Raw genomic sequence first — 26,716 nt, 5'->3', positions numbered from 1 at the left:
CTTATGGTTTGAATATTGCACATTGCTCCGCTTACCATCATGGCCGCACTGAGTTGCTCTGGTGAATTGAATCAACTTTGTTATAAGTTCTTTGTGAAAGGCTGAGTGGGCATGATGATTTCCTATTTGAGAAGGGTGTGCTCCAGTGTTGTGCAGTCTTGACTGATGCAGTTGATCTCCTCACAATTGAGATTCATTGTAGGCTGAGATTTCAATTCTAATGTCCATGTTTGAGCAGCAGCGTTGTTTTAGGTGGCGTGAGCGAGCCAGCAGCAGTGGACAGAGAGGGCTATAGTTGTACAGTAGTGCCTCACGAAGTTCAGTGTAAGCACTTGAGAGAGAGAGCTAGATACACCCGCACAGCCAATAGCAATAGGTGAGAGATGAATACTCCACTGGGCTGACCCAAGATCTATTGACAAAGCCTGAAGCCAATGACTGAACACTTCTGGGTACGATGGCAAACCATAAATTACTGGTATTGCTTATGGAGTTTTAGCCAACATATTAGGAATAACATGTAGTGAAATGTAGTTTTTCCCAATTTCTGGAAAACCCTGTGGAGAACTCTCCAAGTGCCTCTTGGTTAAGGATGTACAAGGTTGAAAAGTTTGACACCTTGCAAATTATTTTAAATTGTGCGTCTTTTTAGAAATCATACAAAGTCTAAAAAAGCCACAGGCTGGATCTTAAAGACATCCACAGCAAGGAGAACAAGCAATGGAAATGCAATTGGTCTTGCATTTGTTTGAGTTGGAGCTATTGGCCTTGTAAATGAAAATGTATTTTACTTCTTTGTTATGGAGTGTATGTATGTAGTGTGTAGTGGAACTATATAGGTTGGATTAGTCAGTTGTGGAATTGTGTGGTGTGGATTGGATTTGTGTAGTGGCATTCTGTGGCATGGTGTGCTGTGGAAATATATGGTTAGCAATTATGTGGCATTCGGTGCAGTGGCATTATGTGGAGTGGGATTTTGTGTTGTGGAGTGATAAGTAGTTCAGTTTAATTATGTGTTGTGCTGTTGAATTTTGCTGCACAATGTGGAGTTGTGTGGTGTGGATTGGTTGTATGTGGTGTGTGATGTATTTGTGTATTATGTGAATAGGTGTTAAATTCTGTGGTGTGGATTGGAAATGTATGTAGCTGAATTGTGTGTCATGGAACTGTGTGTATAGCTTTGCCTTTTTGGTGACGGAAAAGAAAAGGTTGGAGCTAAGCATCAGATCTGTGTGTTTAGAAAAGAGTTGGAGCTATTGGCATTGTACATTTCTCTTACCTATGTGTGATGGATTGATGTGGATGTATGTGATACGCACCAATAATGTGGGTTGGATTGAAGTTGTTTTGAAACTGTGTGGTGTGGATTTGTGTAGTGGAATTAAGTGGTATGATGAGCAGTTGTATTATATGAATAGTAATTACGTTTTTTGAATGTATTGGAATTCTGCGGAGTGGGACTGCGTATAATGGAGTGTAAGTATGTGGAATGGTATTTTGTGTTTTGGGATGTTAAGTAGTGGAGTTGAAAGAAGACATTATGTACAATTGAATGACTCTGTTAAACAAGCATTTGCAATGCATTAGGTCTCGCATTAGTAAAGTTAGAGGTATTAGTATTGTAAATGACACATTTTTTATTTATGTTTTTGTTTTGAAAATAGCGAAATTAATAACTTTGTCATTAACAATGCCCCAATAGTGTTAACTTTTGCAAACGTGACACCTATAGCATTTGTAATGCAATATGTGTTGTATTTACATGACTTAGATGTATTAATATTAAAAATAACAATGGGTTGTATTTTTTTCAATAATTAATACGTAAATAAAAGTTATTGTAATTTATAATGGCAATAGCTTTAACTTTTGCAAATAACTTTTTGGAAGATTATGTTTAGTGTATTTTATTGTGATAAAAATACAAGAAAAGAAGTGAAATATTAAAAAATGTTTGTGACATTTGTAATAAAGTTTGAAACATTAAGAGAACATATTTGAATCAGTTGTTGTTGAATGGTTGCACAGATTGATGCTGTGATGGCTCTGAATGATGTTGTGGCGGCGGCGAGTGATGCTGTGGCGTTCAGTGATGCTGTGGTAGCGCATAGTGATGTTGTGGTGCCCCTGAGTGATGCTGTGGTGATGCGATGAATAGTGAGGGCGATAGATAGATGGAGGGAGGGCAAAAGATAGATAGAAGGAGGGCGAGAGATAGAGGCAGGGTGAGAGATAGAGGCAGGGCAAGAGGGCGAGGGATGGAGTGTGGGCGAGGGATGGAGTGTGGGCGAGGGATGGAGTGTGGGCGAGGGATGGAGTGTGGGCGAGGGATGGAGTGTGGGCGAGGGATGGAGTGTGGGCGAGGGATGGAGTGTGGGCAAGGGATGGAGTGTGGGCGAGGGATGGAGTGTGGGCGAGGGATGGAGTGTGGGCCGGGGAAGGGATGGAGTGTGGGCCGGGGAAGGGATGGAGTGTGGGCCGGGGAAGGGATGGAGTGTGGGACGGGGGAGGGATGGAGTGTGGGCCGGGGGAGGGATGGAGTGTGGGCCGGGGGAGGGATGGAGTGTGGGCCGGGGGAGGGATGGAGTGTGGGCCGGGGAGGGATGGAGTGTGGGGCAGGGGAGGGATGGAGTGTGGGGCAGGGGAGGGATGGAGTGTGGGGCAGGGGAGGGATGGAGTGTGGGGCAGGGGAGGGATGGAGTGTGGGGCAGGGGAGGGATGGAGTGTGGGGCAGGGGAGGGATGGAGTGTGGGGTGGGGAGGGATGGAGTGTGGGGCAGGGAGGGATGGATGGAGTCGGGGGAATGGATGGATGGATGGATGGATGGAGTGCGGGGATGGATTGATGTAGTGCGGGGACTGATGGGGGGATGGATCGATGGAGTGGGGGATGGATGGATGGATGGATGGATGGAGTGGGGGATGGATGGATGGATGGATGGAGTGGGATGGATGGATGGATGGATGGAGTGGGATGGATGGATGGATGGATGGATGGATGGATGGAGTAGGGGGATGGATGGAATGGGGGAATGGAAAGATGGAGATGGGTGGATGGAGATGGGTGGATGGAGTGGGATGGATGGAGTGGGATTGATGGATGGATGGATGGATGGATGGATGGATGGATGGATGGATGGATGGATGGAGTGGGGGATGGATGGATGGATGGAGTGGGACGGATGGATGGATGGAGTGGGACGGATGGATGGATGGATGGAGTGGGACGGATGGATGGATGGAGTGGGGGGATGGATGGATGGATGGAGTGGGGGGATGGATGGATGGATGGATGGAGTGGGGGGATGGATGGATGGAGTGGGAGGGATGGATGGATGGATGGAGTGGGATGGATGGATGGATGGATGGGATGGATGGATGAGTGGGGGGGATGGATGGATGGATGAGTGGGGGGATAGATGGATGGATGGAGTGGGGGAACCGAAGGCAAGAAAAACAAGTAAAATCAGGGAAGCAGAGAGAAAAGAGGGTGGGGAACGATAGATAGCGGGTCATAACTCGGACAATTCTTATTAAAAACTACTGTATGATATCTAATAGTAAGTCTGCTGTATGTTGGTACGTGATCCGTAATGACATCCAGCTATGTCATCATATCTGAGAATTTTAAATGATAACACTCAATGTATGTAAATAAGGCACATTAAGTAAAGGTAAATACTTTGCTGCACAGAGAATATGGCCCCTCACACCCCAGGAAATTGGCAGGACAGCAGATTACACCAAAGCTGCAGACAAATCGCATATCGTGAGCGAGCAATCTTGTGGCATTCAAATTTTAAAACAAGTGAAATCACACAGCACGTACTTATATGGCGCAACGTACTGTCATATGCAACGGTTGGATGACCAGCGTAATCTGTCCAATAGGATAAGGGAGAGCGAACACTATAGTGGTCGAAATACAGTGCAGCATAGGCGAGGGAGTTCTTCAAAACAAGGTGTGTAGCACTTACTTATAGGGCGGCAGCGTTGTGCCGTGTGCACTAAGTAATGGACCAGCTGTATCTGCCCAAATTAAGTAAAGGAATATCAAAAAGGAAGAATCAGCGAACACATTTTGCTGTCAAAACCGCACGTAGTTATGTAATATAGAATAGGCGTGGCCACTTACTTGTGTAAATCTGCGTCCGCGCCACGTCTGGAAATGCCCTCCCGGTCTGGGTATGGACGGCTACTAAGCCCGTGATTAAGTAACCAAATGCCGGCTCCCGTGTAATTAATTTCGGACTACTGGTCATGTTGCAATGCTCGCTAAACAGTTCTTTTGGTGCCGTAGACATAGAAGGGGTATTTCTGCCGATAAGTTAATGATACACTCAATGTAAGTAAATAAGGCACATTAAGTAAAGGTAATTACTTTCCAACCATAGCTATTGACTTTGCCCGTGCTGTTTGCCAAAGCTGTGAAGCGCGGGACTAAATAGAAAAAGAAAAGAAAACAAGCTCTTGGCATTGCTGTGGGGAGGGGGGGAGGAGAAATGCGAGACACGGCCTGGCGGCCGTGAAGTGTGAAGCAGTGGGCGGGGGAGCCCTTTGAAGTGAAGCTCTCGGAGGCAGGCGGCTCGGGAGCGAGGGAAAAGCGCGTGCTTGTGTTCACTTTGAACTGTCGGAAATCCGCCCGATAGTTTGGGAACTTATTTTGCCCACTAAAATTCTCCCCTATCCATTCCTTGCGGATTAGGATAGGCGAGCCCTAAAAAGAGGCTAAGCTTTCTATCTGATAAAAAAACAAAATGGCACCAATTGAGGTGGGAAAAAATACTTTGCCGCAAAGTTATTTACTAATTAGTTCTATGCCTGCCAATCCCAGAACTCTTGTTAAAATGTCTTATTACTAGCATGTTAATGAATACTTTAGCACCCGAAGGGCCACAATCTTGAAGCTGACAATGTAAAAGTAGATGATGTAAAGTGTCTGGGGCTGTACTGGCACTATCTGTTTTGCAACGGTGTAACGAGGGCGGTGTAGTGAAGGGAGATGTCCTGGTGTGCAGCTAGGTAGATATGCGACCTACCACTTTGTCACATGTAACTGATTCTGCACCCAGGTCCCTCACGTGGGTGTGTGAGAGTGAAAACGACCACTTCCTCTGACTTTAACTGCGATTACTGTTTTTTCTGTCTGGTCTGGAAGGTCGGGGAGATTGTGGGCGGCTCTGTCCATGAATGCTCTTCATCTAACTGCTGCAGCACACTTCCTTCTGTGATTGGTAGCGAGAAGAAGAGTGCCCAGACCCTCATCCAGTAGAAGATTGCTCAGTAGCTAGGGAAGGGAAAGTGGCAGGAGCCACTGCAACCTGGCCACAGCCTTGACACTTTGCATGGTTGCATGACTCAGACATGCAGCAGTAGGGGGTGCAGTAAAGGTTATACTTGGGACTTCTTGCTTCCCAGTTAGTGGCTCTGGCATTGGTCACTTGTGTATTAATTAGTGTACATCGGCAGTTAGTAGGCACCACCAGCACGTTTTTTGGAACTCGGATGCTCAAATGTTTGTTGGTGTTTGTGCTCTGCAATGCTGTTGTGTTTATATCCCCCTCTGATGCATGTATATTCGCAGCACCTCCTCCTGCTACTTTTACCACACTTGGTGAGTGGTTGTTTAGATTTTTTTTAACACAAACGCGGCTGCTTCAAAGTGCACTTCTAAGCTGAGCAGGGAGCCAAAAATGATCAAGCATCCTGAAAGTGTGTTTTCGGAAATGCAGGTTTTCAAGATAGCTCCCTCCCTTCACACCCACCAGCTGAACAACACAGTTACCTAGAAAACATATGTGTGGAACAAGGCCAAATACAGCATTTGTCAGCTCTTCACATGCTTGCCTTCACAAGAACATCCATGAATATTTGAATGTGCTGTGCATCAGCAGGCCAGGCATGCCATACTGGCACAGTTTCCACTCCCATCTATTACATCAAGTTTGCTTTTGCATCTTTTCATTTACAATATAAAAGATTTTGTGATCTCTTTCCATATCACCCAACCTTAGATGTTTTGTCGGAAATGATTACTCTTTACCTGTAAAAGGAGTACTTAATCATTGGATCCACAACAATGACAACGAGACCTAAAAAAACATAATGGGGAGAGGAGTTTGCCTAACGGCTAGGGTTGTCTACCTCGAATCTGGGGAACTGGGTTCGAATCTCAGCAATGACGCTCAACATTCTGTGATTTTGGGCAAATCACGTAATCTCCTAGTGCCTAATATTCGGGTCAAGTTCGCACTATATAAAACTCTGTTTAAAAAAATTATATATATATCTCTCTCAATAACTCCACGTTGCCTCACAAGGAGCCCTTGCGAGGCAGCGTGGAGTTGGTGATTAATGTGTGGGAGGCTGACCTGCTTGCCCCCTTGAGAAAAGAAAGGATTTCTCCCTGTATGGAAAGTAAGGGATGCAGACGGAAGGATTTCCTATATTGCTGGCTGATGTGGCTTAAGAAGAGTAAGTGGAGATTTAAAAACGGAAAGTGCATTTGGGGCACAATGGACTGTTTTTGCAGAACGGAAAAAACGTGAATTTTAAGGAAGGTTTTTAGCGCAGAATACCGAGATGACACTCATTGAATTACGCTATTCTCCATTCATTTAAGTTGTTATACTAGTTCCTTTGCACACTCTGAAGATAAATACGGCCTGCTTTTAAAAGTCACGTGGGCAATTTCAAATACAGATAAACTTTCCTGTGATAAAGGCTTGTCAGAGCAGAAACGTTGGGACAGTGAGCCTCTTGCCTCTGCATATCCGCAGGAGTTAAACAATTTTTAAACTGACACAGCAGGAGTCGGTGTACTACTTTCAAGATAAAGGAGAACTTATGGTTTATATATATATATATATATATATATATATATATATATATAGATCACGAAAAGTCCTTCTAAGTGTCGCCAAGTAGTCACTCACGCGCTGCGCACATCAATCAGGACACGGACCCATGTTAAGGTGCTAATTATTTTTGTTTATTCCCCGAGTCAAAGACGCGTTTCGCAGCCTCTCGCCGCTTGTTCACTTGACAAGTATAGATATACACATGCACACACATATATACCTGGGTGCACAGAGGTTATAGGATTGTGCTTTAGGGAGAAGAAGGCCTCCCTTTCCTTAAAAACAGGCAGTGAGAGAACAACGCAGAGGTATGGCTAGCCTTAAAGAGCATACAAACACACATGTAAAAGTGGTACAGAAGACAAAAAAGAATGCAGTGCAGGTGTAGGATCTAAATATAGAAGACGAGGAAAGAAGGGACGCTTTTCACGCAGACTTTAGGGCCAGGACCGAACGCTGAAATATAAGCGTTTGGGGCAATGGTTCAGAACAGATTTCGGTATTGAATTATCCAGATATGTAATATATTCTCCGTTTGGGAGGCAGGGCCACCCTCTGCAGACGGCGCCGCGCGCGCTGTGAGGGCTTTGATATCTGTCTGCCGCCCTGGGGTACCAGGCATTGTGTTCTCACAAAGGCCCGCATCTTTTGATGCCGCGCATCCACAGATCTCCCCCGCAGCCCCGCGAAGCCTCAGCATCCTTACCAGCCCCCGAGCGCAGGGAGTCTACCCGGCCCACGCTTCTTCCACCTGCTGCCTGTGTAGTGGCAAATATGGAACAAGTGATGTGCATCCCCCAATAGCCCGCGGCCTCGAGTGCTCAGGGACACAAGCGGCCATTACAAAAAGTAAACAGCAATCCGGACACCCACCTGAAAGAAGCATTTTGAGGGACAACGGCGTCGATCTGAGAGGACGATGCGGTGAGTGGATCGAACCGACTGAGCAGGGAGGGGCCGACATCGGAGTCCCTGGGTCGGCATCTGCAGCAGGCCGCGGTCCACAGCAGGAATGTGCGGGAGTGAACTGGGAGCTCTCTCCCCATAGAAAAAAATACAGCAGCTGGGAAGCAGGCAGCCCGAGGAGGTGATGCTGCAGTAGCCAGTGCGAACAAGAGACGGTCGCCTCGAGGCTGCGTCCTGTGAACTTGGGACCGCAAGGGAGAGGAGTGTGCACCGAGAGCAGCCGGGTGAAACTTCAGCGGCAGATCGAGACTGCAGGGAAACAAACAAGTCAAAACGAAACCTAAGAGCCGCGCACGTGAGCTTCTACCGTAGACAGCTCACGTCGCGCGGCTCTTAGGTTTCGGTTTCCAAGGCGCATGGCAGAGTCGCACTCGCACACATTCACAGCAAACAGCAAAAGCGCGCTCACGAGGCCAAATCCGAGACGGAAAATGCGCGCATCCGACTCGTGTCCACATATTCAGTAAGCAAATAGGTATACTAAAGTATACAAGAGGTCCATCGCTACGCTTGACCTAAAAAAGAATTAACAAAAAAATGTCTTTTCGTTTTTTTGTCCTTGCAATGATGGCAACCTCTTCCTGCCTGTTGTAATGTTTGTTTATTATAGCTTTTTGTTGTTGTTATGAATGGAAGGACATAAACAATAGGAGGGTGGAGATTGAGAAATAGTATCTGAATTACAACACTAGCAGTGGATTGGCACTAGGAGAGAATCAACAGATGTGAGATTTCGAGGGCACACTGAGGTGGTGCTAAGTAATGCTGAAGTTGGGCTGAGGTGCTGGTACAGATGTGATGCTGAATGATATTTAGGCAGTGCTGAGTGATGCTGAGGTAGTGTGTTCTGGTGTGGAGGTGATACTGAGTGTTACTGAGGTGGTGCTGAAGTGGTGCTGAGTGATGCCAAGTTGGTGCTGTGTTCAGGCGATGCTCTGCTGACGTTGAGCAGGTGCTGCGTTGGTAGTGGTGCACTGATGCGGAAATGGTGCTGTGCTGATGTTTATGTTGTGATGCGTGGGTGCAGAGGGGGTTCTGCCCTGATGCTGAGTTGGTGGGGAACTGATGAGGATTTGATGCTGAGGTAGTGAGGAGGTGGTGCAGAGTGATGCTGGGGTGTTGGTTCATGCTTGGGTGGTGGTGCTACACTGGTGCTCAGGTGGTGCTGAGTGATGTTGAATTGGTGCTGTGCTGAGGTGATGCTGCGCTGATCTTGATGTGGTGCGGTATTGGTGATGAGTTGCTTCTGAGGTGGGGCTGCTTTGGTGGTGATATACTGATGTGCTGGTGGTGGTGCACTGATACAGAGATGGTGCTATGCTAATGCTAAGGTGGTGCTGCGCTGGTACTGAGGTGGTGCTGAGTCATTCTGAGGTGGACCTGAGTCAAGCTGAGGTGGTGCTGCTGCACTGGTGCTCAGGTATTACTGAGCTAGTGCTCAGTTGATGCTAAGTGATGCTGCTGCTGATGTGGTGTTGTGCTGAGGTGGTGGTGCACTGATGTGGCTTTTGTGGTGTGCTAATGTGGAGGTGGCGCTGCGCTGGTGCTGAGGTGGTGCTGTGCTAATTCTGAGTTGGTGGTGCACTGATGAGGAGGTGGTGCTGTGTTGATGCTGAGGTTGTGCTTAGTGACGCGGAGGTGGTGCTGAGTGATGCTGTTATGGTGCTGAGAGATGTTGAGTGGTGTTGAATTGGTGCTGTTTTGAGGTGATGCTGTGATGATGCGGAGGTGGTGCTGCGCTAATGCTTATGTGATGCTGCTTGGGTCCTGAGTTGCTGCTGAGGTGGAGCTGCGCTGGAGGTGGTGCACTGATGCGGGGATTGTACTATGCTAATGCTGATATGATGCTGTGCTTATGTTGATGTGGTGCTGCATTGGTGGTGCACTGAGGAGGTAGTGCTGTGCACTGGGAAGATAGTACTGTGCGGATGCAGTAGTCGTTCAGCACTGGTGCTGCAGAGATTGTCCTGCACTGATAAGGAGGCAGTGCTGTGCTGATGCTGAAATGGGGCTGTGCTGATGCTGAGTTGGTGCTGTTCAGGTGGTGCTGTGCTAATGCAAAGATGGTGCTGCGTTGCTGCTGCACTGATGCTGAGGTGGTGCTGCACCGATGCAGAGTTGGTGCTGCCCTGGTGGTGGCTCACTGATGAGGTGGTGCTGTGCTTATGCTGAGGTGGTGGTGGTGCACTGGTTCTGAGGTGGTGCTGAGTGATGTTGAGTTGGTGTTGTGCTGAGGTGGTAGTGCACTGATGCTGAAGTGGTGATGCTTTGGTGCTGAGTTGCTACTGAGGTGGGGCTGCATAGGTGGGAGTGCACAGATGCTGAGATAGTGCTGTGCTAGCTAATCTCGTGCTGCGCTGTTGCAGAGCTGGTGCACTGATGCTGAGGTGGTGCTTGGGTGATGTTGAGGTAAGGCAGAGTGGTGCGGATTCCTTCATCCCCACCACCTTTTAACAGTGTCCCTTAAGGCTCCATAATCACTAACGTTCAGATGCATTTAATTAGGTATAAAGCGCCACTCATACCAGTGTAGGGTGTCAAAGCACTTTGCATCACACACAAATTTGACAGAGACAATCAATCAAACGTGTATAAATTAGTGTAAATGAACTGTTACATAAGACAGAAGACTAAAGGGTATAGGAGTCATAAGTGATGCATATTGGTAGGCAGCATTGCTAAAGAGTGCTTGGACCCCAGAAGCACAAAGTCAGCATTGAAAACGGGATACCATAGTTGAGTGTTGCTCTTAAATAAAAACAATTGATTTCTACCTAGATTAACCCTTTTTGTAACAGTAATATCTGCTCTAATCTATACTTTGCAGTGCTTGCAGTTCTTTGATGACAGTTCTAAATTCACAGTTCTATCTTATAGGATTTTAACTTATAAGCTGTAAGTAACAGAAAAGCAGTAACCCACTGACCTATTTACATTTTATGCACTTTGTGTTCTGCATGGTACACTTTCTTTGCAGTTGGTATATTAACCCTCTGCTACCTTGCAATGAGTCAAAACATCTTCAACTAGATAACTCCATATCTCCAGCAACAACATTAATCACTGGAGTTATCTTGACATTTTTATTATCTGGAATTGCTTGAGGCCAGGAATGTCAGGGAGTGCTTTTAAAAGCAAAATAAAGTAGGAAGTAGTGTTTTTGCGCTTGTTTCTGGAGGAAATTAAAGCAGGCAGACTTAAACTTAAAACCACAATAATTAATAGCTTGCATTCCAAGCCAGCCAGCGAGCTGTCTTCAGAAAGAATACAAAAGAATGCCAGCCACATGGAAGGATCTGGGATGGTTAATGCTGCAATAAAATGTAAGCAGCTACGGGGGTGAGCAGCCACAATGTAACACAAGGTTCAAAACATAATAAAATAGTCCCCCCACGAGCGGATCAACAGAACAAAGCGTAATGGTATTGTACTAGGTCCCTGCTCCTCAGAAGAAAAAGGAGGGACAAAGAGGCAGGACTGGCCAGTAGGAAGCAAGGATTTTTAAAGGACTTTGAAACAAACAAATGAGGAGCAAGGAATGGCATTTGTCCCACAGAGATATATGTACACTAAAGTATGCAAGAGGTCGTACGCTTACACTCGACCTAATAAATGGGATCTAAAGGACATCTTGGACGCAGTTTTACCACCTGGACTTTGCAGATCACCAGGCCCTACTTTCTAATACCTATGTGCAGATGCAAGAGGAGACAAACAATGTAACAGGCAAGTCAGCATAACATGGCCTCAACATCCACAGGGGGGAAAATAAGATTCTGAAGACTAACCCTTCCAGCATAACTGCAGTCATTCTTGCAGGCGATGCACTGGAAGAGGTTTAGGCCATCGCCTACCTGGGGCATGTCATAGACAAGCAGGGCGGCAAAGACACCAACATCAGGGCAATAATGTCAAAGCAAGGGCTGCCTTCATTCAGCTAAAGAAGATCTGGGACTTCAAGGACCTAATGCTGCAAACCAAGATAAGGATTTTTAACACCAATGTAAGATCAAGATAAGTCTAAATCACCTGAAGAGATTTACCCTATATAATACAAAGCAGATGCCTAAGTCTATGATGATGATGCAGACGATCAGGAAAGGAAATTGAAAATAGCATTGCATCAGTTGATTCTCTTTAATGAGCATGAGCAACTATCTTTCCCTACACTACCCTAAAAAGGGCAACCTTAATACTAAGAAGCATTTCATAAGGGTGAAATGAGAAAAGTGTCAGAGTCTTCAGTAGAAGTCACTCCAACCATGGGTTAAGTAGCATAAAGCTACACAAGTCGAAGCATAGTTCTGCTCTTGGTGAAAACCCTAAGACGACTCTCCTGTCCCTAACTTCGTTCAACATTAAATATTAATAGCAGTCATAGTCATAGCATCCCACGTGATCTTTGCCGGTAAAATTCCATAGCTCTGGCAGAACTGGATACTTTCACCACCTTTCCCACATCAATAAGTTGCAACTTCGCTCGTCCTTGGTCATTCCTCACCTCTCCCATGGGAACTCGCCTCCTTGCTCGTTGCCGCGCTTCTCTTTGCCAACGCGTCCTTTCATACCTTGCTATCTATTGAAAAGAAAACCCTCCTATTCTAATTTAATGAGGCTTTTTCTCTCCATACCTTCAGTGGCAACAAAATACAGGAAAAATGCATTCTGCAAAGAAGGTCAAATGCGATTTACATGTTAAGTCTCTAAACGTGAGCATAGCCCGAACTTTTTCTCTAGGCCTACACTTATACAAGTTAACAGTGCACAGGGTTACAGAATATGTGCACTTTTCTACACACACAATAAATGCAGCTTTTAATACATATAAATAAATTATAAAGAATTACAACTCGTCAAATTAAATGTTCTGGCATGAAATTAATTCTTGTTACAGGTATAAATGTTTAAACATTAATGAGTACACATTCTAGTTTAACAACCTCACAATGGGACACATTCATGTTAGCTTGTACTGTCACATTAATAAGTAAATGTCACATAAACCTTTGATAATCACATTCTTTACACAAATTGTTCATGTGGAATACTTTAAATATGCAATACTCCACTCCCTTTAGTAACGTTAATTAGACAGAATATATTTGAGTGCTGGCTATAAATGAATATGATACACTTCTATGAAATCTCAGATGGGATCAAGATTACACTTCTCCAATAGTGAAGGTCAGGCATTAGAATATGTAAATCAGTTTTGTTTAGAGCCAGTGACTAATCCATTTGGCCATGGTGCGTCAATTTCTTCTGTTACTACAGCAACAGTGTCATAATTTCCTTTTGAACTTTGTTGAGAATCTAGCAGCTCTACAGCGACTAGGCATAAATGTTTATTTACACGGTGCTACAAAGGCATCACAGCAGCTGTGTCCGTGAATGGTTTATCAACATCAGTCTTGCAGTGTATTTATGGTGGTTGCTGGGTGGAGGATGGGCATGGTTTTATGAGAGGACAAGAATGATCCTCATAGTGATGTGATGAAGTCGAACTGAAACACACACCTTATGTGTGAGGACTAGTGAAGTATTGGGGATAGGCCCCATAGTGTGTATAGATATTTTACTCCTAGGTGTGTTTTTTAAAAGGGGTTTGCACAGAAAGATTAACATTAGGCCTCTGGCCAGCACATCCCAGGATCCAAATAGACGTGATATTTAAATAGTCATAGTGTAACTGTGCTCACTGTGTGTGTGTTTGTGGTTATTCTTGTCTCTCATTCAAGGGGTACCCGACTGGTCCTCACTGTGTGCATACTTGGGGAACCGGAACGTGAAGTGGGGAGGATGGGTGTGACGTGAGATATTTGTGTGTGTGTGTTTGTGTATTTATCTCTGATTATATTGGAACTATACTGGTCCTCATTGTGTGCGTTTGTGTGTATACTTGTTTCCCATTCCTGGTGTACTAGGAGGTCCTCACTGTCTGTATTCTATGTGAACCGGAACGTGAAGTGGGGAGGATGAGTGGAAAGTGGGATATTTTTGTGTGTGTGTTTGTTTATCTCCCATTATAATGGGACTAGTGTGTGTTTGTGTGTGCGTGTGCATGTCCGTGTCCATCCCAGGGGTACCAGACTGGTCCTCACTTTGTGCATTCTAGGTGCACCAGCCTATAGGATGGGAGAGGGGATATTATGTGTGTGAGGAAGCAGAAGGGTCATCATTTTGTGTGTGCTTGCCTCCCATTCTTGCAGTACCAGACAGGTCTTCACTTTGGGAACTGAAGGAGAACCGGACTGTGGGGATTTTGTGTGTGGACACCTCCAATTCTAGGGGAAGCAGGAGGGCCCTCATTTTGTGTGTAAATGTATGCTTTAATTCCATTCTCAAGTAATCTTTGAATGACCGAACAGATGATTTCTTTATAAGCCTTAGTCAATGTAGCAAACACGGTTAGTCCATCAGCAATGCTTCTTGACTCAGTTGCCACCTTCAGAGTGATTATACTCGTCTCTCATGTTTTTTTGTGAGAGTGACTAAGTTACAAGATGTAGTTCAGTTGACAGTGTATCAAGATGTTATTCAGTTCACAGTGTATCAAGATGGTATTCAGTTGACAGTGTATCATCAAAAATCTCGTTTGTGAGTCACTGTGGAAAACAATGGACATATAAAAGTCAAGAGCTGGTTTCATTTCACGGAGAAAAATGAGAACAGTTTATTATGTTGTTCACTCATTCAGAAGGGCTTAGCCTAAGGAAATTTGTTGGGCCAATTATATTTCAGCACAAACATTTTTGCTCTATTTGGCTAGTGGTCTGTAATTTTGTTCTCTTGCGTGTCACTCCTGAAATATCTACTTACTCATGTTCCACTTTCATTTGATGTCCAAGCAATGGTTCTTCTTCCTACAAAAATGAAAAATCTTTTTGCTGCTTTTATATTTATACTGCCAGCCTCGCTTGATGGCTAGGTTATGTTTCTTATTACATTGCTTCACAAGTCAATCCTCGCTTGATGGCTAGGTTATGTTCTTCATTACATTGCTTCACAAGTGAAGACGCCCATATAAACAGCAAAATACAAAACTTTGCTATCAATCAACACACTTGTTGATTTCATGGTAGTCTTTCAGATCGTGGTGTACGTTTTCAGGGGCAAAACGCTGGTAATTGTTTATAATATTTTGAACCATATGCTTAATAAGCATTTTGGTTAAGGTTAAAACATCATCCATCAAACACCAATAAACGACTGAGACATCTGATTGAATAAGACACACACATCGGATATGGGAAAATACTTTCACAATCCACTGAAACACCTTCACGAGCCTAATCAGACTGTGGTGTGTGACATCATCCAAGCTTGAATGGCACCTAATATATCTTAGCACTCCAAGCCCATATCAAAGGCAGATACACGCTATACAAATTGTATTAATATGAAAAAACACATTTTTACAAACTTGGCTTTGTGTTTTGGTAAGGAACAGAAACGCCTTCATCGAGGTAAAGTTGAGAACTGACTGTTACTGCTCAGTTTAGTTTTGATCTCATTTGCTTATATGGAATAGATTTGATTGGTGTAACTGCAGTCCAGTAGCCACGTCGCCAAGTGGTGCTTTAAGAACAAGCATTGGTAATGCATTGGTTTCGCCTATGTAATGAATAAAGAGCTGTTTTCATCAATCATCGTCCAGGAGAAGGAAAGAGTTCCCTGACAGATTACACGGGAGTGGAGAGGATGTGGGGCAGGGGCAAAAGCTGGGGATCCCGGTTCGAGTAGGGGCAGCACTGCACAACATATTGTGATTGTATGGAAATCGTTTAAGTTCGTTCAAATACTTTTTATTTCAGTAATATACCATAAAAGAGATACACAAAATAGAATATAAAAACTGTCCTTAAAAACAACATCAACATATTAAAAGATAATAAGCATAGCACCACTTGTTTTGGGATTTCAATATAATGTACACATAGCCATTTCATAAGCACATATAGAGAAATAAATACTTGTTGGAATATAATTAAAAATGTAAAATATAAGATATAAAGTGTACTTATTTACTTAAAAATTATCAGCTTTCTGTTTTTTGTTACATATTAGCTAAGCATGGAGCAGATATCTTGACACTGCAAAAACAAAGTAAAAAGTTGTATCAGCTTGGAGGATCCTATATGCTTCCTTGTGCCATTAAACACCAGCATCCGTAAAATTTGAATCAACCATTTTGCATGCGGTCCTTTGTACAATGGGCAAAAAAATAACAAGTGATTCATGTCCTCCTTCTTGTACCCACAGCGTCTAAACCCCTTGACTAAGTTACTCGAAGAGGTTGACCATTTTGAAGTAAAACATTTAAGGGGCAAGTTTCCATGACGAAACCTGATGTGCAGTCTTTTTGCTAAATTAGGTTAAATATCATCTAAAAAGGGTTCGTAGTTATATTTCTTTTATCATTAAAAACAGGGTTGTTAAACTACCTTGTGCTAGGTCGCTCCACAAGTTGTCCAGGCCCATCCCCATTAGAGTATCTTTCACAAATCTGATCCAAGATAAAATAGTAGCATTTGGATGCTAAGAATTTTCACCAGGCTATTTCGATAGGCTGGCAGCTATTAAAGAATACTGCAAGGTCATTTAAAAACAACATTAAAAGGGTGGAGGCCAAAACTCATCTCTGCCTTACGCCGCGCTTCAATGGGATATGATCAGTAACTTCAACCAGGGAGCTCCCTGGAGCTCGCCTCCTGCACTTCGACATGACACACAGCTCATCCTCTCCCTCACTAAGGACCCCTCTACCACCTGACTCAACTTCCAGGAAGGAATGCAGGACGTCGCTGGATGAGCAACAGCTGCCTAAAACTCAACTCGAAGAAGTCGGAAGTCCTCATCCTCGGAACCACCCCTTCGGCATGGAACAACACCTGGTGGCCTACCGCCCTAGGCAGCCCACTGACACCCACGGACCACACCAAGAACCTCTGCATCATACTAGACTCCTCCCTCTCCATGAAGCGACAGATCAACTCCCTCCATAAGACCTTCAAATGGATCCCCCCAGACAAGGAAGGCAGTCACCCATACACTCATACCAGTAGGCTGAGCTATAGAAACGCCTTTTACGCCGGCATCAACAAGTCGCTGCTCCTCAAGCTCCAGACAATATAGACCACCGCCGCCAGACTCATCATCCAGGTCCCCCGATACTAACACATCAGCCAACACCTATTCAAGCTCCACTGGCTCCCCATCAAGAAGAGAATCACCTTCAAGATACTCACCTACGCCTACAAATGTCTACACAACAACAGACCACAATACCTCAACCTCAGAATGACCCTCCATGTACCCAAACGAAACCCCCACTCCGCCAACTTCTTCCTCACTGAAACCCCACGCAGCCACAGAGCCTGAGCGGGGGGAAGATCCTTCTCCTCATCGCGGCCAAGACCTGGAACGAGCTCGCCACTGACATCAGACGTGCCCCCTCCCTGAACACTTTCAGAAAGGCTCTGAAGACCTGGCTCTTTAACGAAGACGGAACTGCTGACCCCACCCCCCAGTGCCTTGAAACCCTCACAGGTGAGTAATGCATTTATAATTCCCCTGATTGATTGATTGATTGACACAGAGGGCTGCAGGGGCCTATGTTACGCCACTGTTTGAAGGTTCATTCTTAAGACTGAAGAGCAACATTGATTAATGTAACAACAGTCCCAGGAGAGAGGAGAGGGGGCATTTCATCTTTAGGCTCCTTACTTTTTCAGGGCACCAGGTCCTGCTACAAAACCTATTTGTACTTTTTTTGAGCATGTCTTCCTGGTTTATTCATGCCAGCCAACATAGTTAAACAACTAGATAACAGCAATGCTGAAGTTGTTGGGTTTTCTATTCCCTGAGGTTTAAATGGTTTATTGCTTACAAATAAATGTTTTTGACATGGGGGCCCAGGATGCAAAATACTGGTCTCCTTTTTGTTTAACATGTACTTGCTGTAGTTCCTATAAAACAATTGGCTTAGACTAAAAGAATGGGGTAGCTTATTATCATCATCACCCTGGGTTAGGTTCCTCCAGGATAGTTATTTTTGCCCTTTATCATCATTTTGACAAGTTAAGTTTAATCCATCGGACAGATAGTGACCACTTGAGGCAGATCTAAGCACTGCGAATTGCTTCACACTGCAAAGCAGTACACTCTAATTTGAGATTCATAAGGTATCAAGGAGATGAGATAAACCACAGATTAATGCCCTCCATTACAGAGATACAGCTCTATTTCTAAACCTCACAAAATGTTCTTGCAATAAATGTTGTGAGAATGAGTTTATCAATTTAGTCAAAATTGTAGCCTATTTGTTTAGAAGGATACCAGGAGCTATGTCAAGTGTAATGCTAATAATGTACATAAATGTGTACAACATTAGAAATATTTTTACCTCTTGCTTGACAACAAGCGGATTTGGGAACCCCAGTTTTTACTGATAAAGGTCCAAAGACTGTGCCCATTTGATAGACGATGACAAAATATTAGGTTATCTTACTTCCTCTATCTGTTCTTAATGGGCCAATCTGATCTGCAACAACTTCACGCTCAGTCTTCATGGAGAAGTGTTAACAAATGTGATGCTCTAAGATCCCGGTTAGTAGCTAAAACACTAAAAGTGAGAACTTCACTCCACAACTCAATCACACATTCGCAAAATGTAAAATGTGTGAGAGAGTCTTCTTACAACCCCACTAAGAATCTTCAGCAAAGATCTCCCAATTAAGCATTTGAACAGGGAATCAATATTTATGAAAGCATTTTTGAAACGTTAGTGTAAGATTATGATTTAGAGTTTTCTAATAATTTCCATCTTAAAATAGGTTACCATTTTTAAATTGGTTGCCATTGTAAATTCTCAAAGGTATGAGGGTGCACACAAAGAGCAAGGAATGAAAGCCAACCTTTAGCTGTCCAGTATGAAGGAGAACGAGCACCCAGACACACTATCGTGATTTTGGGTATATTGAGAAAAAACAGGATGAAGAACGACGCAGTCATGGACTATGATCAAAGGGTAATAGAACATCAATGAGCTATGTGCTTTGATTAGGCACTGCTGTATGACAGATGCATAAGCGCTAAAGCATAAGTTGCTCTCTAATTGAAAGCCAGTTCACTTTCTTCAACTGAGTGTAAATAGTGCTAACCATGCAGCAGCCGTACGGCTAAGTGTTGCATGGCTTATACATGATGGATCAGATATAGGGAAATCCCAGGTAAGGAGAACTACAATAGCATAGTTATGATCCTACCATGGCTTGGATCACAAGGCAATGAGCAGGTTTTGGAAGATTGAAAAGAAGCGTCTTGAACATTCTCAGATACCGAAAGCAGTTTGAGAAAACCTGACAACTTTGGGGTTTCTGGTTTAGGTCCTTATCAAATTCGAAACCAAAAATGCTCACCCTGAACAATGGCGAGTGGCATTGGCCAAGGCTGTATGGTGCCTATTCAAATGACCAAATGGAAAAATGGTCTAAAACAAAACTTTCATTTTCTGGATTTGACTTCAAAGGTTGTTAAGTATCCACCCTGCTACAGAAAAACTATTGTTAAAATGTAGTTGACCAATTCAGGTTCCTGCCCAGCAACAGAATATTTTAAGTATCATCAGCAAAGCTCAAATACCATATTCCAGAGGATGTGTTTAATTGGGAAATTAGGTAAAATGTAGGTAAGTCTTTGGGAGGACCCCAGGGGTACCTCACACAGCAGCGATTAAGGTGAGGTTTAAAAAGTGGCAAGGTAATTGATTGAGGGCAATCCTACAGGAAGTAAGCCAGCTTTGCAGATCTGGAGGCCGGAGATTCGCACACCTGGCCCCCAAACTTTGGAACTCTTTCCCTCTGTCTCTCAAAACTTCTAACTCCCTGATACTTTTTCGCAAGTCCTTAAAAATTTGGCATTTTCCTCAATCCGGTTAGTCCCTCTGTCCTCTCTCTGTCCAACCAGCGCCAGGAAACCCATGGTGTCAGTGCGCTCTATAAGCACCCCTTACAATACAATACAATACAATCTACAATCCTTCTCCCTGACAGCTGTCCTATCGACTCCGTCAAAAAAAGTCTAATGGAATACTGTGGGAAATATCTAGGCTGTAGATCCACCTTTATCCTTATCCTTTTTCAATTCATTAGGAGCACAAATTAGAGCACGGGTACTCATAGTACGGCCCGTGGACGCCAGCAGCCCAGCAAGCCTTCCATGGCGGCCCGCGGACCTTGAAGACCTCGTACCCATGTTTAAAGAAAAAAAGCATTTAAAGAGTGTCTCCAACACTGTGCGCGACACTGAGAGACTCTGCTGCTTTGTGGGGTCCCGGCATTCCAGTGATAGTCAGGTGTTCTAGGAAGAGGTGAAATACAAAAGCCTCATTAACATACAAATGGTCTTTTAAAGACCTGTAAAGTGCTCGGTGCGGCTGTGTGTGTGTGTGTGTGCCCAAGAAGCGGTCTCATCCCGGGCACACACAGGCAGGGTGAGACGACAGAGGGAGGTAGAGGGGGGGAGACAGAGGAAGGGAAGGAAAGGGAGGGAGACAGAGGGAGAGGGAGGGAGGGAGGGAGAGGGAAGGAGGGAAAGGGAGGGAGAGGGAGACAGAGAGAGGGAGACCAAGAAAGGGAGAGGGAGGGAGACAGACGGAGGGAGGTAGGCCAAGGGAAAGAGACAGAGGGAGGGAGTCAGAGGGAGGAGGGAGACAGAGGGAGGGAGAGGGTGACAGAGAAAGTCAGAGGGAGGGAGACAGACAGATGGAGACAGAGGGAGGGAGACAGATGGAGAGGGAGGGAGAGGGAGGGAGGCAGACCGAGGGAGGAGAGAGAGAGAGATAGACAGAGGGAGGAGGGAGACAGAGAGAGGGAGACAGACAGACAGAGGGAGACAGACAGAGGTAGACAGGCAGAGGGAGGAGGGAGGCAGAGGGAGGAGGGAGACAGAGAGGGAGACAGACAGAGAGAGGGAGACAGACAGAGAGAGGGAGACAGACAGACGGAGGGAGACAGACAGAGGGAGACAGACGTAGGGAGGAGGGAGGCCGAGGGAGGAGGGAGATAGAGAGAGGGAGATAGAGAGAGGGAGATAGAGAGAGGGAGATAGAGAGAGGGAGATAGAGAGAGGGAGACAGAGAGAGGGAGACAGAGAGAGGGAGACAGACAGAGGGAGAAGAGAGGCAGAGGGAGGGGGAGGGGGGAGACAGAGGAAGGGAGAGGGAGACAGATAGAGGGAGACAGATAGAGGGAGACAGATAGAGGGAGACAGCGAGAGGGAGACAGCGAGAGGGAGACGGAGAGAGAGAGACGGAGAGAGAGAGACGGAGAGAGAGAGACGGAGAGAGAGAGACAGAGAGAGGGAGATGGAGGAGACAGACAGAGGGAGGAGACAGACAGAGGGAGGAGACAGACAGAGGGAGGGTGACAGAGGGAGGGTGACCGAGGGAGGGTGACAGAGGGTGGGAGACAGAGGGTGGGAGACAGAGGGTGGGAGACAGAGGGTAGGAGACGGAGGGTGACAGATGGAGGAAGACAGAGGGAGGGAGACACAGGGAAGGAGACAGAGGGAGACAGAAGGAGACAGACAGACAGAGAGAGGGAGACAGACAGAGGGAGGAGGGCAACAGAGGGAGTAGGGCGACAGAGGGAGGAGGACAACAGAGGGTGGGCGACAGACAGAGGGAGGAAGACAGAGGTAGGAAGACAGAGGGAGGGAGACAGAGGGAGGGAGACTGAGTGAGGGGGACTGAGTGAGGGGGACTGAGTGAGGGGGACTGAGTGAGGGGGACTGAGTGAGGGGGACTGAGTGAGGGGGACTGAGTGAGGGGGACTGAGTGAGGGAGACTGAGTGAGGGAGACTGAGTGAGGGAGACTGAGTGAGCGAGAGGGAGGGAAGGAGAGAGAGGAAGACAGAGTGAGGGAGAGCGAAGGAGAGAGAGGGAGACGGAGAGAGAGAGGGTGACAGAGAGAGAGCGAGGGAGACAGAGAGAGGGAGTGAGACAGTCAGAGTCAGTGAGACGGAGGGAGACAGGGAGAGAGGGAGGGAGAGAGATAGAGAGAGGGAGATGGAAAGAGAGAGAGACAAGAGAGATGTGTGTATGCCGGCTCTGGTGGCTCAGTGGACGATGGCGTCCGCTGCAGGGACCTGTGTTCAACCTCATGGTCACAGTTTTTGTTGTTGCTCTAACCCCGCCCCTCCCCCACTGACCCCGCCCCCACTGGTGCGGCCCTCGGACACAAACCACACTGTTAATTTGGCCCCCGAGAGAAAGTTTGTGAGTACCCATGTATTAGAGAAACCTCCGCATTGTGGAAAGCTCTCAAGCTGGCCAGAGCAGTATCTAGAATAGTTATCACTGCCAAAGGAAGCCATCTGATGGCTGACTGGAGTTTCAGCTACGCTTTCCATAAAAGGTTGGAGTGAAAGGAACTGATCATTATTAGGGGCAGTAAGGTCTGCTGTGGGTTTTTGTACAACTACCAGGGCCTGTTTCCAGGCCCAAGGAACCACAGTACAATCAAATGAGTTACTGAGATGAGGACAAACAGCAATTGAAGCTCAACACATGATGTGTTAGACAGGGTCCGAAGAGGATCCTAACTTAACAGAGAGCATCAGTGCTACCATGGATCAGCCGTTGAGGGGACAACACTAAAAGACTTTCCGGGGTGATGGAAGTAGTCAATAAAGTGTAGGTTGTCCGGTTGTTAAACACATCAGTACCAAAGGTGTCCTGAATAGTCTGAATTTTAGTTATGAAAGGAGGACCAAACGTCACATAAGTTTAAGGAGGGCTTCACAGTGTTCGAATAGCAATCCGGTTTTGTGAAATTATTTACGATTTCACCAACGTCTCCATAGCATTGGTGGTTTTGGTTATGTTCAAGGCACAGGTCAGTGATTTTGTACTTTTCTTTCTTTCCTGTAGTTTGTATCGTTTGGCTGGTTAACAAATAGCAACGGTCAAGCTGTGCATGCTGGTTTGCGGCTGTCATTAGAATGATGTTGTCCTAATGTCACAGGCCCCCTTAAAATATCTTACAGATTTCATAGGCACCTATGACATCTCTTTATTTCATGGGTGCCTCTGAAATATGGGTTTTATGCCACTTACATTTGTTCTATAAAAACAACCCACGAAATGTTTTGACTGAAAAGCGTGTTAAAAGAGAATTTTTGTTAAGAAATCAGAGGCTAAACTTATAACTATTAAAAAAAACACAGGCCTTTCTTTAAAATGACTTTGGTTGGAAGGATGTTATACTTATGAATGTCAATAAAAAAAAAAATCTGAAAAACGGCCACTGTTGCTCTTGATTGGACGTCTGATCGCTCTCTCTGTGGCTGCCACTGCAGCTATAACGCAAGGTTAATAATATAACGAGCCTGTTATGTGCATGAAGCCACGCCTCTATGCAAATGAGGGAACGCTCATTCCATATTATCCGAGCACCCAATGTGGGAGCCTGCAGAATAGATGTTAAAGAAGGCACCACGCAGGCATCTGCAGCCCCTTTTGGATTGCCAAAACATATTGGGAGAAAGGAAAATGGGTATAACAATTCCTGTTGCTGCCCCAGTCCCCGAGAGTTTATCAGCTAGATTCATCAAGCTAAATTGCGCTCGCAAAGGGCCAGATTCTGAGAATCTGGCCCTTTGCGAGTGCAATTTTTGCATTTGGGATTCATCATCCGAAATGCAAAAATCGCTATTTGCGAAATCGCATATTTGCGAGGAATTGGATTTGAGGAATCTCTATTAGAGATTCCTTAAATGCAATTCATTAACCAATTTGAAATTGCGAATTCGCAATATTTGGTCGCTATTTACCACGAAGTCCGACTTCGTGGTAAATAGCGAAAAAATAGAAAAAAGCACTTTAATGCATTTTTCTATGTTGCATGTTACACACACACACGGCCTTTGGACATGTGTGTGCGCAACACCTGTGTAAATTTGCATTTCAGGGGTGCTACAGGGTGTCCTTTGGACACCCCTGGCACCCTTGAAATCGCTATCTTATTTGCGATTAGCTAATTGCTAATCGCAAATAAGGATTACTCCCCATTCATTCCTATGGGCCTTTAGGCCCATAGGAATGAATGGGGAGTTATTCCTTATTTGCGATTAGCAATTTGCTAATCGCAAATAAGGAATGTGTAGGAATCACAATTTATTTTGCGATTCCTAAATGAATCCCGTTTTGCGAGTCTGTAATAGCGATTCCTTATTATTCCCTATTACAGACTCGCAAAACATGCTGATGATGAATCGGGCTGTATATATCCAGCAGATTCATGTCACTGATTTTACAGTAATGCCATCAATGCATGCCTCACGTACTGGAATTTACTATGTGTAGTCCTAGCATTTCAAGTACCTACATTTGTTGTTTGTTTTCAGGCATGATCAATGTTAAAACTAAATGATGCTTTAAAGCAGTAGTACTTATTGCAAAATCTGGTAAATTAATTTGAACAGTTTGATTATTTCGTCATCGAGGAAATCTTGTTACTTCAGCTCTAACTGGCATAGAACAGTCTACACAATTCCTAGTTACAGATATTATTTGACACCCAGGTTTATTTTTACACTGATGTTGAGTTTTTCATTCAAAGTAAAAACGTATGTGTACTTATCTCCCCTTCTAGGGTGGCCCATTTGTTGAAATATTTAGTGCTCAAGGGAAGGATCCTACAGCAAAATGGAAACTATCTGGCAGCCAATCAGCAATCTGGAAAGTAAGTTTATAGTTTTTAATGTAATTCACACAACCATCTACCTTTGAAAACCTGTTCGTTTTTACTAACGCTCTCCGTACTTTACAATTCACTTCAGAAGTGGCTAGGCATCATTTTTAGAGTAAGTAAAGGCAGTGGGGTCACCCCATGTAGGTGGCTTTCCTCCGGTAAATACTTTACCCTGAGACTTTTGTCCACATTTGTTGAAATCAGCAATGGCACAGTAGTGATGCAAAGGATCTTAGTGCAAGCTAGCAAGGAAAATGGACTTCACTGCAGAAGACTGGATAGTACAAGACAACCTTTATAGTGATAGTGTTGTGATGGGCTCCTCACACATTTTATCCCAGCGCCATTACACCTGATACTCTAATTATAGCTGTGTCTTACCTAATTAACATTGAGGAGCCAGCTGACAAATCTCAACACAAAGCATGTTATGACTGGGGTCTGAGCTAGCACCCATGTTAGTCTCCCTATATATTGCATACTTTCATGTTTGTTTGTGGCAAGTGAGTGTTTTCCCCCACAAAGCAGGGATGGTGCGCCTTCCTTTGCTTGGTTACAGTATAATGCCATTCTGTTGATCACAGTAGGGTTAGTTTAAGGAGTGGCTTGGCTATCTTAATGAAATATTAGATCAACTTCAAGTTAGCCTGCATGCCACACAGGTCTACCATCATGAAAAGGTCAAATATATACAACTGGAGGAGAAAGACTGATAAAAAGGACAATCTGTCTTCTTCTGAAGATCCCAAAAGAAGAAGAGCGAGATGGCAAATCAGGCCTTCACTTGTTCAGCTCCAAGTCTTAGGAGTCAGACCACTTATAACATCAGAGTGATTCTTAATAGGGAAAAACTGAAGACTTATTCCTTTGAGCTCCATCTACCTGACTACGATGGAGGGCATCTTATATAGACGGAATCCCCATCTTTTAATGTTTGTGTTGTGCTACTGCTTGTATCGGATTGCTGCTTTTTTGTTATTTGTGCTGTATCTATGTTTTGTTCATTGTACAGTGGCTAGATTTACAGTCTATAAAATACCAGAATTAAATAACAAAAGGAATTATTAAATAGCTTTATTTAAGCGTTTTTTCCTGCACCTCGAGGAAAATTTTATTTTTAATTATCCTCCTTGCAATTCTGAGCCTGAGCTGCTGTTGAGGGCCTTAAAGAACAGAAGGTAATTAACCTCTGTTATTGCCCTAGAGATAGGGGCATGAAAGCAAATACCACACCCTTAGTGAAAGTAAATAAAGAACCACAGGAACAGCACAATCTTGTACACTTCTTATTGAAAGAGGGTTTTGATTGCAGCACAGCTCCTGGATTTATCCATCTGTCATTGTTAGAATAAAACTGCTCTTTCTCTTCTGATCCGCTTGGCTGGCTCCACTCCACTCCTATCCTTGATTTGCTTTGTAGTAAAGCAAGCCAGAACAACCACAGAAGCAGAGAAACTCAAGCAGTAGCACCGTTGTGTCAGTAGAGTTACATTTGCCATAGTATTGGTTTTCTAACTTTGCCCTTTCTCTTGGGGCGACAAAGGGTTCATCAGAGGCATGTGTAGTCCTGCCAGAAGGACGTCTGTGGCTGCCTCAACTACTTTACACTTGTCTTTAAAACTCAGTGGTGTTCTACTAATATTCAATGTACTTGCAATTATATGTTTTCAAAAATGAAACTCCATGCTGTGAAAGTTTGAGATGTTTAATACGCAAAGAAAATAAAAAATTGCATTGAACATCAAAAGTTCTCAAAAAATATTGCATACCATCTTCCATCAACATAGAACCTTTTACAGTTTGGCTCGATTGATGCTGTGTCTTCAATGGCAGATTTTGAATTTATAGTGAGAGAAAAAGCTCATTTTGTGACTTTTCTAAGATGCTAGCCCCTCACTCAAACCCCCAGATATTTCTACCAATCTCACAATATTTTGCATATTGTGAAAAACTAGAATCACCAATGTGGCGAATGTCCCATCTTCTGTATTACAAGTGCATCGTAGTTTACGGTACTTGTACTATGGCAGACCTTTTGCCCTTTGTGACAGAATATGTTTGTACTCCAAATAAAGCCTTTTGTCTGTTTTTGTCCCTAATATTCTATCCTGAATTATTTATACATAATGAAGCCAGG

General features: G+C 44.5%; 1 protein-coding gene across 1 annotated transcript in view; it reads left to right on the top strand.

Moving 5' to 3' along the window:
• The window catches only part of CFAP20DC (CFAP20 domain containing), a 1,688,800-nt gene that overhangs the window by 108,790 nt on the left and 1,553,294 nt on the right, over nucleotides 1–26,716 (top strand). The window contains exon 3 of the mRNA XM_086939066.1: nucleotides 24,481–24,570. Within this exon, the coding sequence (XP_086795192.1) occupies nucleotides 24,481–24,570 (90 nt within the window). The remainder of the gene's footprint in view (nucleotides 1–24,480; nucleotides 24,571–26,716) is intronic.

This window comes from Lissotriton vulgaris, chromosome 9, assembly GCF_964263255.1.
Source record: "Lissotriton vulgaris chromosome 9, aLisVul1.2, whole genome shotgun sequence".
NCBI classification, from domain to species: Eukaryota; Metazoa; Chordata; class Amphibia; order Caudata; family Salamandridae; genus Lissotriton; species Lissotriton vulgaris.
Note: the sequence above shows the minus strand (reverse complement) of the source record. Positions and strands in the feature narration are given on the sequence as shown.